The sequence below is a fragment of the Macadamia integrifolia genome, chromosome 9 (genome assembly GCF_013358625.1).
Source record: "Macadamia integrifolia cultivar HAES 741 chromosome 9, SCU_Mint_v3, whole genome shotgun sequence".
In the NCBI taxonomy this organism is placed as follows: domain Eukaryota; kingdom Viridiplantae; phylum Streptophyta; class Magnoliopsida; order Proteales; family Proteaceae; genus Macadamia; species Macadamia integrifolia.
Genome location: NC_056565.1, coordinates 28,456,995 through 28,474,728, shown reverse-complemented (window position 1 = coordinate 28,474,728; position 17,734 = coordinate 28,456,995). Strand labels below are relative to the sequence as shown.

The following is a 17,734-nucleotide window of genomic DNA, read 5'->3' as shown; positions in this document are numbered from 1 at the left end:
TGGAAAGCCATGAGGTTTGCTAACCTTGAATTTTTTTTAGAAGAATAATAATATTAAAAAAGCAAACTTAATACATCAATGTTTTGATTCGAGATAATGTTAGAGTGATTGTTCATGGCCATGGGAGCCATCCAAAGTATGAGAAGAACCACATCGTTTGTAGACTTGATCAAGAAGAGGTTAGGTTTAAAATGTTATGGATATCCAAAGAAAATGGGGTTCCGCTCCAAGACCACGAAATGGTGCTCCTGTAAAAATAAGTGTTCTAATTCCTCTGAATTGCTCTATATTTCTTCAATTTTCTAACCATCCATTTGTGCTTACTTCAATCCAAGAAGAAGTCCTTAGGCAGTAAATAGCATCTGGTTTATGAATGGCCTCCCTTATTATTGTGTAAGAAATCAGAAACCCTTTCCCATAAGCAGATTTACTTTGTGGGGGAGTGACAATTCTATGGGGGCAAAGTTCATCCATGCCTCGTTTTTGGTTTGGTATTGATAGTGTTAGTATTAAAATTGATATCATGACCAGTATTGATCTGTATTGATGTATTGAACGATTTTTCCCGACAAAATATTGATACCATACCCTTTGAATTAAGGGTATTTCTGAGATTTTGCATCATGTAGTGACCTGTGATATCAATACCAATGTGTCATATTAGTGCTCTTCTATTAATACTCCCATTGGCCCAAGTACTAGTGTATGATCCATTCCACCTTTTTTGGGATCCTCCTCTTATTTTAAATTACTTAATCCCCACAATTGGACCGACACCACGCCTAAGGAAACAAAAGTCCTAGGTTGGATCCTCACCAAACAAAAAAAAAAACCAGATTCGACTTCTCTCCACCCCAAGGGCCCACTGTTTCAAAAATTGGAATCAAATCAGTTAGGATCAACCAATTCAAATTAAAACTGGCCATGACTTGACATCTCTATGATAGAGTCAGTGTCCACCTTTATAGTCTTTGTTGCCGATAAACGACCCTAAAATATTGTAATCACTTATCACAACTATTTTGAGGATGCCCGGAAGTAATTCCTAACTCAATAAAGGATCAAATGTTGGAACCTCATGGGTAAGGAGAAGGTAATAGAATAGATAGAGAAATTCATAAACCTAGGTTGGATAATGAAATGATAAAGAGAATAGAGATGATGATAGAGATCACATTGAGAGCAATTCTAATCAGATTATGGACGATTCACAATAGAAAAAACCTACACGAGATCAATATAATCAATTTGATACGAATTCTTAAAACCTTAATTGTCATCTTTTGTGGCAAGCCAATGCGCGCATGGAGGGAATGCAACAAAACCCACAAGGTAGGGGTGGCAACCAAAAAGCTTGGTTGGGCGTAGTTGCGCTTGACCAATTTCACCTCACCCAATTAATTACTTGAGCTTACATTGGATATATATGATACGATTTATAATCGATTTGTTAGGCTCGAACTTTAATTGGGTTAAACAGGCCTTAGACGGGTCATAGGATAACTCTAAACGAGCCATGCCAAAATTGGTCAGTGGGACTCCAAGAAATACCAATAAAATGGGTTTTAGACGGTCTTAAAAATAATCTTAAAGAATATTAAAAAAAAAAAAAGGTCTTTAGAATGTCGTATTAAATTTGGGGCATTAAAATTGTCACTTTCTATTAAGAATTAGGAGCTTCTTTAGTTGTTTTACTCTTTATCTTTATGGTTTGAGTCTTAGGGGTAGGAATAGGAATTTCAAACAACCATTAAAGGGTCAGGTTTAGTTTGATACTCAAAAGACGACAAGTGTTAGACCCGCTTGGGAGATCGATAAGGTGTCTCTACCAAGAATACGACAAGTACTAGGGGGTTTAAAAGATCAGTGATGGTATGCAAACTTTAGTCCTACACTGCCTAGGGAGAGATTTATGGACTAGTTAATCCTCTAGCCACCTCAACATGGCACAATGCATTTTAAAGCCTTGAGGCCGATGGACCAAGGCGATTATGAGACCAGACCACATAAATCGTGCTTTGAAATTGACATCCCTACCGGTTTTGAATTGAAACAACTGATTACTTGATCTACTTTAAATTATTGGGATTCATAATTTATGGAAGAAATTGATCGAATCGGTCCCGGATCGGATTGGTATTGGCCGAAGCCGATTTACGATACTGATCCGATCCCGATTTTAAAACCTTGCTTACTTGTCACTGATCTATAAATATACTAATACACGCAAACAAACAGAACATTTGTTCTTCCCTCGCTCTCTCTCTCTCTCACGCTGTTTGAACTCTGTAGTCTGTACCGTTCGTCACTCAAAGTCTGAATCTGTAATGGCGTTTCCATACATGGAAGCTACTGTAGGTATGGTTTCTCTCAGCTTCGTTGTCTGTACTTTCGTGTATTTCACTATTTCTTTATTTCTTTTCTTCTTGACCATGTTCTTGAATCTCATGCAATGCCGATTAAATGCTTAAGCGAGGTTCTTATTCTTTTTTTTTTCCTTCTTTCTTTCTTTCTTGTACTTTCTGTTGTTTCTTTCATTGATTTTTCCTTCTTTGACATTGCTGCCTGAATTAACTTCCTGTTATTGAGCTTGATTTCGATATCAAACTTCCAAGTTATTGATATCTTGTTGTTGCCGGCTCTGTGATTTTGATTCTTGCATATAGGTTTAGTGTTTTTTCTAATTTACAGGAAATCTCATTTGGTTTTGTCCATTGAATGTTCATTTTCTTGAATTTTTTCCCGCCATGGAATTCTGCTCTGGTTATCTCCTCGTGCTTCTTTTCAGGTTTTATGATATTGATATACATTTTCGAGACATATCTGTGTTTGCGGCAATATGCTGCTCTCAAGTTGCCAACACTTCCCAGACCTTTGGAAGGAATCATCAGTCGGGAAGAATTTGAAATGTCTCGAGCCTATAATCTTGATAAAAGGTTTGCCTCTTCTTGCTTGCTCACCGAAGATCATATTGGAAGGATTGTTTCTCTAAAGATCAAGGGTTCTAGTTATCTATTGCATCTGATTGATCTATTGATTATGTCTTCCAGCTACTTACATTTTGTTCGTCTGGCTGTGAACATAATAAAGGACACTGTTATACTGTACTTCGGTGTCATACCCTGGTTCTGGAAGGTGAGTCAGTCATAGCTGTTTCCCTTTCCCACCCCACTAACCAAGAAAAAGAAAATCACATTTGAATGGAGTATTCAACTTAACTCATTATTTGGGCTGCAGATATGGGGAGCATTTTTTGTGTACATTGGCCTAGAGAATCAAATACTTCACACACTAGCATTCTTGGCTGGTTATATGATTGGGTTACAGGTATTGATTAGAACTCTACTGACTGCTCTGGGATTGTGTTCAGTTCCCAGTTCAGCTTTGGATATATTGCATTAAGTATAGTAGGATTTATTTTTATGCTTATATCTTATTTAGTAAACCAATAAAACAAGTTCCTTATACTACAAATAATAATAAATTTTTGTGTGAAACCCATTCCAACCTTATGATCAAGAACCTTTTTTGGATGATCAGTATAGGTTTTACATTACTATTATTAGTGTAGTACTATAGCAAATTACCATAATAATGAGTTGCTACCCTCATACTCTAAACAATTGATGTTAACTAAAATTCCTTCTTTATTTGTGCAGGTTACGGACTTGCCATTTTCTTTGTACTCAACCTTCGTGATTCAAGCTCGACATGGTATTGATAAGGTTTGTGCTCTTGCTTGGATCTTCTTCATGGGTATTGTATATTGTCTTCTTTGTTGATATACTAGATCTGCATTTGAATTTTTATCCATTTTCTGTGCCTTTTCTTTTAAAATATCTCATACTATTTTTGGTCAATTTATCTTGCCTTTTTTTTTTTCTTATGAGAGTTTTCTAATTTCTTAACATATTTTTTCAGAAAACAATATCGCTATTCTTAGAGGATATCTTCCTGGAAATTTGCTTTTATATTGCAATTGGACCACCCATTGTGGTTGCCATCATTGTACTAGTACAGGTATCATGAATTCACCATTTGCTTGTTATTGATTGTTGGGGCACCTTGGTTTGTGTAGTGTTTGGTTGTTATTGGTGTTCAAGATTCACAACTGGCAGCCATTTTTAAAAGTTCAAATGTGCTTCGAAAATTTTTAAATTTTAAATTTTAATTTTATTAGTATACAATATTGGGAGTTTAATAATTTGAAGGAAATAGTGAGTGCCAAAATACGACCAAGTCAATGGATAACAAGAGCGGCCACTCTGACCAACTGGATATGATTTTAACTGATGTTTATACAAATGATCAAAGAGTCGGAATCTGATCGGCCAAATCAGCCTATTCGGATTGGAATTGGCTCAAACCGATCTTGATTCTGGCTGATCCAGTTTGCCTGATTCCTTTCCAAAATCTAGTGTTAGGGCATATTTTGGCCGGTTCTGGTTGAACATTTCCTATCCGGATCGGATTGGAATTGACCAGGACCGATGTGGATACCGGTTTCTGGTTTTTAATCCTTGATTTATATTAAAATACTAAGATGAAGTGTTGATTTAAAATACATACTTCCCGATGTTCTTTTTGTTAAGTATGTTAGTCTATGCATTCTGGCAAGCGCTATGTTATGAAGCTGGTCATTGTCTTATAAGTTATAACAGTCAAAAAGAGGTTTACAACTTCTTTTTTTTTTTTTGGGTGGGGTTTGACACCAGAACTGTTGGCTGCAAAATGTGCTGCCAAATGCCACTAGTTATTGCATTATGGAAGATGGTGGAGATGTCCATATTTGCACCATACCTGTAAATAAATGGCAGCCAGTCACCTCCTTATCCTGGCATATTTAAAACCTCCCGATTTGTTCATTTTTATTGAACTCCCAGTGTGTGCTGATCTAGTCCATATAATACACTAAGATTGTTTTGTATTGCTGCAGAAAGGAGGTCCTTACTTGGTTATCTATCTTTGGGGATTTATGTATTCCTTCTATATTTTGGTGATATCCCTTTATCCTTTTGCAATTGATCCATTTTTCAACAAGTTTACCACTGTGAGTATTTATTTTTTCTTCTAACCTATTTTGGTAACTGATAGACTCCAGTCTTTCATAACTGACCTAAGTTAACCTTTTCATTAGATTTCATATGCTACTGCTTCCTTTAGCCTGATGATACATCCAGCTGTTCTTTTAGTGATTGATGATGAATATTCTCATTTTGCCTGTTTTGCTGCTGCCCTCAGCTTCCTCATAGACGACTGAAACGGAACATTGAGAACCTTGCTTCCTCACTCAAGTTTCCTTTAAGGAGAATCCTTCTTGTTGATTCATCTACAACGTCAAGCCATTACAATGTGAGGATTCAACTCTGATACTTAAATCTAATTCGTTTTACTTCACTATTGTGAAAGTTGACGACTAGTCAATCAACAGTTATATTTATTTATCTTGCATTGGTTTCAATCTTTCCATAAGCATAGAATTCATTCAAGTATGGAGGAGAATGAATGAGATTAGGGGTCACTCTCAGTATTTTCTTATGAATACACTGGATATATTTGTTTACTTTACAGTGAGGCTTTTGCTTCACTAATCACATATTTAGAAAGCTTTTGCGCTGAGTCCTTGACCTCCACATCGATGCAAGGCATTCCTGAAATGTACCTTGAGAAGGGAGGGAAGCAGGGTGGCTTTCTCAATCCTGCTCTGATACAATCCCAACTCCTATAAACCCTATGCTTCACAAGTTCTATAAAATGGAAGTCCTTTCCAAAATATAAAACCCATCCCGGTCATCTAGCTGGGTTTGTGTGTTTTTCCTTCATGTATATCAAATACCAATAATCATTTTTGGTGGTCTCATTCGTCTAATCAATATATGGCAGGTTTTCATGTATGGAATCTTTAAGACAAAGCAGATATTCATTTATGAGACGTTTATTCAGCAGGTATGGAAACACTTCTACTACATAGCATAAAACATTAACCCTTGTTTCTCACCTACCTCCTCTCTCTGTTCATGTCAATTGAAGAACTACGCCAACAGCAACTAAGCCTAATCCCAACTGTTCATTGAAGAACTAGGAACGCAAATCATGACTAATCAGATTCTATATGTATTTTACTTCTTTTTGCATTTGTTATATAAATATTCTTAACTGGATGAAGATTCCACCTGTGGTGCAAGGCCAAGTGAGATGACAATGTTTCATTGAATCATTTCCAATTCATTTCTCACATTCCAACAGAAAGATTGATTGGATAGATACTTAGATGTAATTTGATCCATTAGTTTTTGACATTGTGGCTGTCCATTTTTATGTTGACAAAACTTCCTTCTCTTTCCATATGACATTGTGGTGAAATAATTTCATTATAGTGACTGCTGGATCCTTGCATCTTATTTTGCATGGTAAGTACTACATAAACATTTTAGAGAAAGTTCATCTCCAATCTTTTCTCTTACACAAGGACTCGTCTTACCTGGTTTTTTCTTTTGATAGGTTTGTCTTACAATTCTGCCAGTATTTCTGCCCATCCTAAACCTAGATGAAAAAAGAGGGTTGGTGCGTCAGGTAGGCAGCCAGCACCAAAAAAAAAAAATTTAGCCAACCCTTTTATACATGGATCCTAGAACCTTATATTTTTGACCTTATGGTAGGGTGTCCACCGGTAAGCGATGCACATACTTTGACCTGGGTGTTGTGAAAGGTGAACAATTGTTAGCTAGGGTGTCCCTTGCAAGCGATGCTCATCGGCACCCGGATGGGGTGACAAGTAGGCAAGGGTTCTTGCACCATGGACGAGTGGGGTGAAGAAGCTAGTCCAAAAGTGTAGGATAATACAAGCATCTTGGAATATCGATTCTTTGACGGGAAAGATCCTAGAATTGATAGATGTTATAAGGAGAAGAAGGATTAACATAACTTGTATTCAAGATACTAGATGGAAGGGTAAAAAAGCCAAGGAGTTCAATGTCTTTAAACTCTGGTATACGAGGAAAGTTATAGTAGTGGAGTAGGCATAATAGTGGATTTAGATTTAAAAAATGATGTAGTGGATGTTAAAACACTTGGGGATAGGATTATATCCATCAAGCATGGTGTTGGACAAAGAAGTTGTCAATATAATTAGTGCTTAGGCACCCCAAATTGGAATGGATGAAAGTAGTAAGATACAATTTTAGGAACACATGGATGGTTTAGTGCAAGGTTTTACTCAAGAAAAAAAGAGTATTATAGGGAGAGATCTAAATGGACATATTGGGAGAAATCGTAGAGGTAATGAATGAGTACATGAGGAAGAGGATATGGTTTTGGAAAGAGAATAAGGAGGGGACTTAAGTTTTGGATTTTTCTATGGCTTATGATATACTTTGAAAAGAGAGAATCATTCAGTTACCTTCAAAAGTGGGCACCATAGTAGACAATTAGATTTCTTTCTTAACTCAAAGTACCGATAGATTGTTATGTAAGGATTGTAAAGTTATACCGAGAGAGAGAGTCTAACCACTCAACATAGATTAGTGGTCATAGATATGCGTCTCATTACGTCAAAATGTAAGAAATATGAGGTTATTTTCCCTAGGATAAGGTGGTGGAGCTTAAAAGGAGAAAACTTGAAATCATTTACTAATAAATTGTTCAAACAAGGAAGGTGGGACTTTGATGGAGACACTAATACAATGTGGAATGAGATGACTACTTTTAGCAAGATGTCATAGGAAAATCAAGGAAAAGATCATTCATTTAGGGAGACTTGGTTGTGAGATGATGTTCAAGTTGCCATTAAGGCTGAGAAAGATAGTTTTAAGACATGGTAAAGGACTAAGGATGTAGACTGTAGAGGATTTAAAAAAGTATAAATTTGCTAGAAAGGAAGCTAAGGGAAGTGTAGGAAAAGCAAGGGAGAAGACATACAAGGATTAGGGCATACCCGGAGCACGAGGCTCCTGCATATTTGAGTTTGAGGTCCAGGGCAGTGAGAACTATGCAACATTACCCCGATAATGTCGAGAGGCTGTTTTGTTTGAAGAAATACAAGGATCTCCATAACAATTTGAGCACAAAGGAAGAGGGAAAAGCTAAAGATGGCTCAAAATGAGGGAAATGAAGAGAAAAGATTTTAACCATGTTAGATGCGCTAAAAGTGAGGATGATAAAATAATAATAAGCTAACACTTTGAGTAATAGTGTCTCGGAAGGTTGCACTAATCATCAAGACACCATATGTTGTAGATATATATGAAAAATCAAGGTGCTTGAAGTAATAGAAGTTCTAAGGAGAATGAAAGTAGGCAAGACACCTAATCTAGATGGTGTCCCCATAGAAGTGTGGAAGAGAGAGCTTTGGATTATGTGGTTTATCTTGGCTAAACGAGCTGTTAAATAAGATTATAAGTGCAAGGAAAATTTTAAATAAATGGAGAAACATTGTTGTTCCGATTTATAAAAGGAAATATTAAGAGATTTAACTATAGAAGTGTAAAACTATTTGAGTCATACCCTGAAGTTATGGGAGAGAGTTACTGAAAATTGTTTGAGACAAGAAACTACTATTACAGAAAACCAACTTAGTTTTATCAAGAAAATCCTCGACAGAATCTATTTACTTAGGAGACTCTCTGAAAGATTTATATTGCAAGAAGGACCTCCATGTGGTCTTTATTAACTTGGCATATACTAGAGAAGAGATGTGTTTCAAGTAAATATGTGGCTAAAGTTAAAGATATGTATAATGACGTGACTAGTGTAAGAACAGTGAGGAGTCAAGGTAGTGAATTCCTTGTTATAATTGGGTTACACCAAGATCAACTTTAATCCCTTATTTGTTTATGTTTATTATAGATGATCTAGCTGAGACATTCAAGATCATGTTCCTTGGTGCATGCTTTTTGCTTATGATATTGTTTTAGTGGGTGAAACAAAAGCAGGGATTAACGACAAGTAGGAAACATTGAGATGAACCTTGGAATAAAAATGTTTAAAGATTAGTACAACAAAAACAAAGTATATGATGTATAACTTCACTTACACGAAGAAGGATAATGAGGTAGTGTAGATTGATGAGAGGGAGCTCCACAAAGTTGTTATTTTAGGTGTCTTGGTTCAATCTCAATTAAACTAGAAATAGACGATGATGTTAAATAGAGAACTAAAATAGGATGGATGAAGTGGAGAGATGCGTCTGGAGTGTGGTCTGATCTACATATTCTTTTAAAACTTTTTTATAGGACAATCATGCTATAGGTTATGATGCATGGCATGAGTGTTGAGCAGTTAAGAAACATCATATAGATAAACTTAGTGTCGCATGTTGAGATTGATATGTGGTAAAACTAGGAAGGATACAGTAAAGAATAATCAAATTAGAGATGATTTGGGAGTAACTCGGAAACATCTGATATGGGAGTAGCTCCAATACATGATAAGATGTGAAAGTTTGCTTCAGGTGGCATGGCCATGTACAACAGAGGCCTTTAGATGCTATAGTATAGATGAGTTATTTGATTCAGATTGAAGGAGCTAAAAGAGCTCGGGACAGACCTAAAATCACTTTGGGAGAATTGTTGAGGAAAGACATGCAAAGCTTAGGCCTTTTATCATGAGTGGATTTTAATAGATCTAATTGAAGGGATCCATGTAGCCTACTCCATTTAGTTGGGATAAGGCTGAGATGTTGTTGTTGATAGGTTTGTCTTTCATAGTTTCTAACCGTTTTATCCCAAGATGCACACTTAGTGATATTTTACTACTTAAAATCGTATGCAGAAGTTAGGATAACATGTCAAATTATCAATCACACGTTAGTCGAACTTTTGCTTTTATGTTCAATGGCCACTTTGTTAGCATTTTGAGTTTTAAAATGTGTCCTATTTGCTACACTCAGGCAGTTTTCAAAAGGCCTCGACGTATAATCCTGAAGGAACAGTGACACTGTTAATAATTATTTTTGGGAGGATAATAATCTGTTAGGTACTTAGGTCTTCATATCCTGCAGCATGACCTATGTATGATAACATTGGTCATAGGTATATAACAAGCCTGACCATTATTTCCTTTTGATCTTACAGCTGGGATCATTTGCATGTTGTACCTGCAGTTCCTTTAATTTCTTATTTTTTTTAAAATTGCTTTGAATTTTATTAGAAGATGGGGATCCCATGAAATATTTTGTGCTAGCTTGAACATACTGAAAACGTATATGAACTCTTAGGATGTCTTTATCCTAAGTTCAGAGCTAGTGCTTCCTTATGAACTCTTAGGATGTCTTTGTCCTACATTCAGAGCTAATCTTTATCCTATGTTCAGAGCTAGATGGCCCTAGATTTTCCTCCCTCCACTGTCAACAGCAGTCCATCTCATTCATTCTTCTCTTTCTTAGCTAGAACTAGGCTGTGTTTGGTGTGCAATTTCAAAGCATGTTCTGTGCCTGAAATGCATGCTGGAGTGACAGGAATGCTGTTTGGTATACATACCCCATCTGGATTTCTAACATGTGATTAAGAACAGGCCTCAATCTGGAATACACCCAGAAGCCAATCCCGCATTCTGTGAGTACACTTATTAGTATAAAATACACTTGTTAAATTGGTTATTACAATATATTTTTGTCTTGCTTTGCCAAATAAAAAAAAAAAAAAAAACCAAACCAAACTTAGACCCACTTGCTAGATGCACGGTGAGAGGAAAGAAAGTTCTGTGCAAGGGTCCCCACTCCCCTCCCGAGTTTTAATAGGGGTTACTGGTATTGAGTGCGTGTGCGCTGAAGGTGGTCACTGCCCGACTTCTTCCAAGCACCTCAGAGTCCAACTATCTACAATAAATATTAAGCAATGAATAAGATATTAGCTTCAAAGCAAGCAGAACACACATCCAAATTTTCAGAAAATTACACAACCACTAGGTCTCATGCACATAAAACAAATATAGCCGGCTATTTTTAGTATGAAACAAAGACAGAGCAGAGCAGAAACCTAATCTGAACTTCCAACACCTGGAATACTCTGTCTTCAAATCACATGCAACTCCAGATCTCAGGCCTCATACAGATAAACAGCTCCAGATTCCTGAATTCCTGCCACAATTCGTGCATTTTTAGCAAAGATTGACTTCTTCACAGTTCACTCCATTGAATAGCCTCTCTTTGGCAATTTGAGGGAATTAGACCAAAATAAAATGCTTTTCCCATCCCACTGTGAAGAATGCATTCTGGAGATCCCGACAAAGTTCTCATACTTCTCTGGAATGAGTTCTGCATTCTAGGAATGGGGATGTGCATTCACTTTCTGAAGAATCCGTTTCAAGTACTACCCTAATCTCTCCTTTCCATCCAATGTTGACTGACATTCATCATTTCATGTTGTTCTTGTATAGACAGACAATGACAAGGCCTTACCTGCCAACTTGATAACGGAATATTTTTGTTGGCCTTTTCAACCCTGTTGATAATGGTGTATTCTAGTTGATGTACATGGCTTGCAAGTTGTGAAGGGTTTATGAATCCAAGGTAAGAAAATCTAATTTGGGTACTTGCTCAGCTGAATCTTTGTCATTCCTCGGTAAGACGCTATTGGAAGCTTCACCATTTTTATTTGCCTGGTTGTCGTTTTCATTTTTGATGTACAATTTACCTGGTTGTCTGTTGCCAGAGTAATCATCCTCTTGAATTTTTATGAGATATACATGTTCCAGAACTTAGTTGAGCCATTTCATGTGAAAACACCTTGTTGAGTAATTTTTGTATATTCATTAAATGTTAATGCTGTCATATAAACGAATCACAGTTTAGTTCTGTGGGAATTTGGGAGAAGTAATGCTAGGATTATTGAATCAGCCATCCTATTTCGTTGTTGTGACTCATTTTGCTCTGGAGTTTCACATTTCTAATGGTCATTAATGAATTCTGTAGGAAAATCAGTCGTAAGGGTGGTAATATCTGATATTAGGCGGTAATATTTCTATTTTTCACACTGAAGCTTATTTCATATGGCTAAATTACATCTTTGCAGTGCGAAATTGATGAAGTTGTTGCTGTTATTGCCAATGAACTAGGGCATTGGAACCATAGGCATACAATGTATAAGTTCATTGCAATGCAGGTATGTTCTGCCTTCCATGAAAATATAACTTCCATGTCCCCCCCCCCCCTGTTTTTGGGTGGTGGTGAAGGAGGGGCGGGGGGAGGAGTGGGGTTGGGGTTACTATTGAAGTTCAATCTGTTTAAAAATCCTCTTATTCCTTTTTGATTAAATTATCAGAACAATCTTCATCTTTCTTCTGTAACCCCAAGGGGTTAGGCGGTTTGCACAGTTGGCTTGGAGGGGACACGGTGCTCCGCCTCAGGAAGCGAGGTCTCGCGATCAAATCTTCGTCGCTACACCTAACTTCTTGGGGCCACCGCACGAGAGTTTCCATCTCGGACTGACCCGGTCCTATGTAAACAGTATCACAGTGACCCCAGGGATTAGTTAGGTCAAAGATCCAGACACCCTAGGAATCAAACAAAAAAAAAAAAAATTCATCTTTCTTTTGTTACCATGATCATGTAGTAAAGTTGAGTTATGGTGGTCTCCATGATATCTTAGATACAAGTTATCAACAGATGTGGAAAAGTATTGTTCTTTTTTTTAAATTTGTAACTAAAAATATTTATTTCTGAAAAGCAAGGGAGAGACCAGACAGTACTTAACTGTACAACAACAACAATAGTAAGCTAAGCCTGCAAACCCACAAAGGGGACTAATCATTCTTACTGCCGCATCCCTAGCAAGCTCGTTGCCCGAAGAATTGGCTGACGTGAGCAAGCATTGCAGTCTTATACATGTTCTTGCAGACTCAGAACAAGACCATTTATTTATTCATTTATTTTTTGGGTTGGGGGTGGGAGTGGGTTTGGAGGGGAGACGAGGGTTCCAACTTCCTAAAGACCATGAAAATTGAAGTTATTTCACCTTAACTACACAAGGATATGCCTTACATGCATATTCAACATAGCAATTTTCAAAACAGGATAATCATTTTTAGTTACATACCTTTTCTTTATTATTGTTTGCTTCAGTGACTAGTTCACTTGGATTAGCTCATGATATTCGCTTGTGTGAATATATAGGGTAGCTTTTGTTGCTTTCTAAGCTTCATATGTCACATTACGCATTGATGCAGGTCCTTAACTTTTTGCTACTTGGAGGATATTATACTCTTGCGAGGAACTCAAAGGATCTGTTTCGAAGTTTTGGATTTGACACACAGCCCGTGGTCATTGGTATCATCCTCTTTCAGGTTTGATTTTGTTGACATTTTTCTTTGATAAATAACTTCAGCTATAAATTTATTCTGAACACATCTATTTTCTTTTGCACACATAAACATGTGGTACTTGTTTGTGGTGTCAACAAACAGGGTCGAGCTTGCTTATTGTGCCTTTATTGATATTCATTTGTTGAATAAACCCAAGATTCTTTCCTATTTCTTCCTTATTTATTCCACATCCACATTTTCCTTATTCTATCTATATAGATTATCTATGTAGTGCCAATCCAACACAAGTTTCTATATATTGTTATAAGAATTAGATATAGTAATCTCTCCTTGAATTCTTTAGGCTATCACAAAACAACAGATAGAACCATAGCTGTAAATTGGTTAGGTTTCCAATCAGTAGCGGGCCTGCAACTGATAAAATAAAGGTATCTCTAACTTTTGTTTTGGGGTTTTAACTATTTTTTGGACATTTCTGCCAATATCAGCTGAAATTCCAAATTTTCCGAAACTGTTTCTGCTACAAACTATATGCCAATCCAACTCCATCCCAACTCCCAAGCCAACAGACTGAATCCGCCCTGGCCGATTTCCTGGCCCATTTCAAAAATATGTTAGGAGAAACCTTGAAGATTGAAAGAATCAAACCCTGTAGTTCACAGAAGGAATGCATCAACCATCAGGGTAAAGGCAGCAGTTGGTTAAAGTTTTTTATGTTTATATATGCATTACATAAACTCATGATATGCAAAATACTAAAATTTGCACATATATATTTAGAATATATCTATATCTATATCTATCTATATATATAGTACATGTACATACAATATCTCAATTTCTTCAAAAAATATATAAAGGGAAAAGAATGATCCCTGGTTGCACGCCGCAGAGGCCAATGAGGGGCCCAACACAGTCATAAAGACAGGTTGGGTTTTTTGGGAAAAGCTGCTTCGCACTATTGTCCCTTATTTTACCCTACCTAAAGGCACTCTTCCACATGTTTTAGGTCCTTGTTCACTAGCTTTATTGCTGGCTCTATGTGCCCACACCCTCTCTAAATGAAGGAAGAGGGGAGAAAAGCCAAAACATTTATTTGAAAAAGCATAACTTGATGCAAACCTATTCGAAACAGGGGTGGGGTGTAATTTTTCTGCCCTCTGTGTCTGGGCACAGGGCCACGCGACCAGGGACCATTCTTTTGCCCATAAATAAAAGGAGAGTTACTGTACAGTAGCGTGGCCCCTGTGCTGGGAGCGCACTCAGAAGCATCAACCGGAGAGTTGGGCCTTTCATTTGGGGTGGGACAGTCATTTTGCCTCATCCTGAGTCTGGGTGCAGGTGCCACACTCCCAGACAGTCCTTTTTCTCATAAAGAATTATGTGAACACATAATAAATATATATATATATATATATGTATAGACCATAAAGTTAGACCGAAAAATCCAAACAAAGTGACCGAAATATCCAAAATTTTCATTTGGTCCCTCAACTGAAATGGTCACTGAAACAAAATTTACAACTAAAGAAAACCCTCTACATGGCTGTCCATATGGTTGGGAATGGCTGTATAGGCCATTAAATCAGAGCTATACCAATCTAGAGTATTTCCACTTTTACCCAACGGTTAAAATGAACAAATAATCCCTCCATTTCGCAGAAAATAGCAAATAGTAGGTGAACGGCCTCTCCTGGGGGGTTAAATATAGGTAATATAAATCTTTATACTTTTTTTTTTAAAGTAAGATCAATTATATTATTATCAGAGAACCTGAGAAGGGAACCGTATATTCAAGTACAGTAACATACACATACTAACATCAAGAAGAAAAAACTGATGCTTCAGTGGGAAAGGTAAGGAACGAATGCATGAATCTACACCATTTCCCAATATATCTCCATCCTTTCCTAGCTTATCTACTGAAGTGTTACATGATATGAATGGAGATTGTGATGCAGTATCGAACATACACTATATCCATGTATCTAGCATACATAAATAAAATAATCTCAGTTGGTTTTTCCATATTGTGTGTACTACTAATTATGCTCCATCCTTTCCGGCCAGTTATAATTTCAAGTTACTAGGTTTAGATTATCATGTTATTTCTGTACTGTGGCTGTCAAGCTGGGAATGCATTCTCTAAACTGTAACTTGCCCTTATACTTGACATGGGTCTTTTGTTCATTTGCAGTACACTCTAATTCCCCTCCAGAAGCTTGTTGATTTTATTCTTAATCTTGTTTGCCGATCTTTTGAATTCCAGGTAACTAGGTTCCGGTGTAATGCTGGTCACATGTGTTCTCTCTCTTTGTCAACTATTTCTACTGTTTTTTATTCTCAATCCAAGCTGAAATGATAGTTTCTTTACTCAGGCTGACGCTTTTGCTAAGAAGCTTGGTTATTCGAAGCCACTTCAAGCAGTTCTTGTGAAACTACGGGTGATTATTTTCAGCTCTGTATTTATAAAATGGGAAGTGGTTCTCTGTCCAGGAGCGTGGTCTATGCCAGAGTTTCCTGTGTCTATATCTCTCCTCACAAAACAAGGTTAGATGTGTCTTTTCACAGTGGAGGAGAGAGATAGACACATGGGAACGTTGGCGTAGACCACACTCCTGGACAGGTTTCTTTTTCCCTTGTAAAATTATTGATCTCCATGTCTCGATATGCGATTGGACTGGAATGTGATGTCGTGGGAATGCTCCATTGGTACTTCATTTTCTGATTTCTAGGATAGAAACTTACGTCCAGCGTATTTTACCCACCTGAGGAGTATAGTCTATTAATTTGGGTAGTTAAGCTTTCGAAAGGATGCTTAGAATAGTCAAGCCAGCATTTTTTTTGTCCCAGGGGAGGGGGGTGGGGTGGGGAGGGGTGGTATTTGTACATAAAGAGGTTTGGGGTGGTGTTTGTATATAAAGAGGGAAAGCTCTGTGGTGAACATTTATATTTGTATGTGTGCAGAATACAGATGATTCATTTCAGGAAAAAAATCTTGTAGAAATGAACATGGATCCATGGTACTCAGCCTACCACTGTTCTCCTCCTTCACTTGTTGAAAGACTAGCAGCACTTGATGAATCTAATGATAAAGCAGATTGACGCGGAAAAATGAGGCATAAATATGAAGGCCTTGCTGCACAGTTATACTACATGTTTCTCATCAAGGTGGGATTGTGAGGATGAGCATTAATCAGTCTTAGTTTGGTTTCCATATGAATCAGGTTTGAATTTCCAATTCTCTTTCTCCATGTAGCACTACAAAAGTTCCCATGCCATGAAAGTAGAAAAAGGAGAAAGAACTAAGCTTTGATGAGGCTAATTCTACATGCGGCTGTTGCTTTCTATTGCTTTTTCAAACTCAAAGTCAACTGTAAATGTAATGCCAATGTAACGTTCATTTGATTGTTATTCCAAACCTTATTCCTGTGCTGGAAACCTAGAAGTGCAGCGGAAAATGGGTGTGTCGCTCTAGTCAGGAGCTTAATCATCAGGGTTGAGCCATTGAGGCATAAAATCTGAAGTAGACCATTTGGAAAAATAATTTGCACTACCCACATAGCAAATTCTTTGATAGAAATTACATGGTCTGACCACCACAACTAAATTCACTTATAGTTCAAAATTTTGAAAGATCTACTGTCCCATGGTAAACTTTGTTTGAGCTGAAATTTTACATGTGAATGGGATCTGGGCCTATGTTTGCAAATTTTGGTTCCATTTGAGCTGGCTATGTGGTTGATATATGGGATGTACAAGGAACTCATATTAGCTGTTTGTGTTGAATGGAAGAGAACTAGAGAGACGAAAATTCAACTACGGTTGATGTTGAAGGGTATATGATAGAACATGATCTAATTATTTAATTATATTTTTATAATTGGATCGGATATTATGAATGTCGAAACGATTCAATACCCATTTTTCGAATATAGGTTCCCTTAAGTGGATACGAAGATGAATCATATATATATTTTCAACTATCCATTTACATCCTTATTCAAGATTAGTGCAGTTGCCGTGGGTTAGTTTGGTACTAGCAAATCAGAAAAATGAGCCAGGTCAGTTGTAAGTGCCAGGCCTCCTAGAGATTCAATTTTGACAGATCAAGATTGGGAGCAAGCAGCAACAAAGTGGTTTCATTTGTGGTAGATCCATTCAGTCGAAGATCCAAATCCATCTCAACCTGTGCCGGACATAGGCTCTCAATGAGTGAATCCCATGGTTGAAATCGGATTGATCGAATCATTGAAATCAGCCATGATTGATCTCAATTCCTGACAATGTAGATGGGGCTGTACTTTACTAAGAAGGACTATTGCGACTAATGATGCTACCCTGGAAAGAAGGAAGGCCACAATTAAGAGTTAAGTTGACTATTAGCAACGCTGGAGTTTGGCTTGGCCAGCTGAGGGTTTTTAATTCGCTTCTGTGGTGTAATTAGAGCCTTCTTCCTCTGTTTCAATCTTTTATC

General features: G+C 37.2%; 1 protein-coding gene across 2 annotated transcripts; it reads left to right on the top strand.

Annotated features, from left to right (window-relative positions):
* Positions 1–2,259: 2,259 nt before the first annotated feature.
* Positions 2,260–16,698, top strand: LOC122088800 (CAAX prenyl protease 1 homolog). 2 transcript variants are annotated; one of them, XM_042658130.1, is made up of 15 exons: positions 2,260–2,358; positions 2,789–2,936; positions 3,051–3,135; positions 3,238–3,327; positions 3,660–3,725; positions 3,922–4,020; positions 4,937–5,050; positions 5,242–5,352; positions 5,884–5,946; positions 12,009–12,098; positions 13,162–13,278; positions 15,455–15,526; positions 15,636–15,701; positions 16,225–16,280; positions 16,358–16,698. In XM_042658130.1, coding segments are annotated over exons 1-15 (1,209 nt in total). In that variant the 5' UTR covers positions 2,260–2,327; the 3' UTR covers positions 16,359–16,698. The 2 variants fall into 2 exon arrangements, with proteins under 2 accessions (XP_042514064.1, XP_042514063.1); XM_042658129.1 differs by having other exon boundaries at positions 16,225–16,671.
* Positions 16,699–17,734: the final 1,036 nt, after the last annotated feature.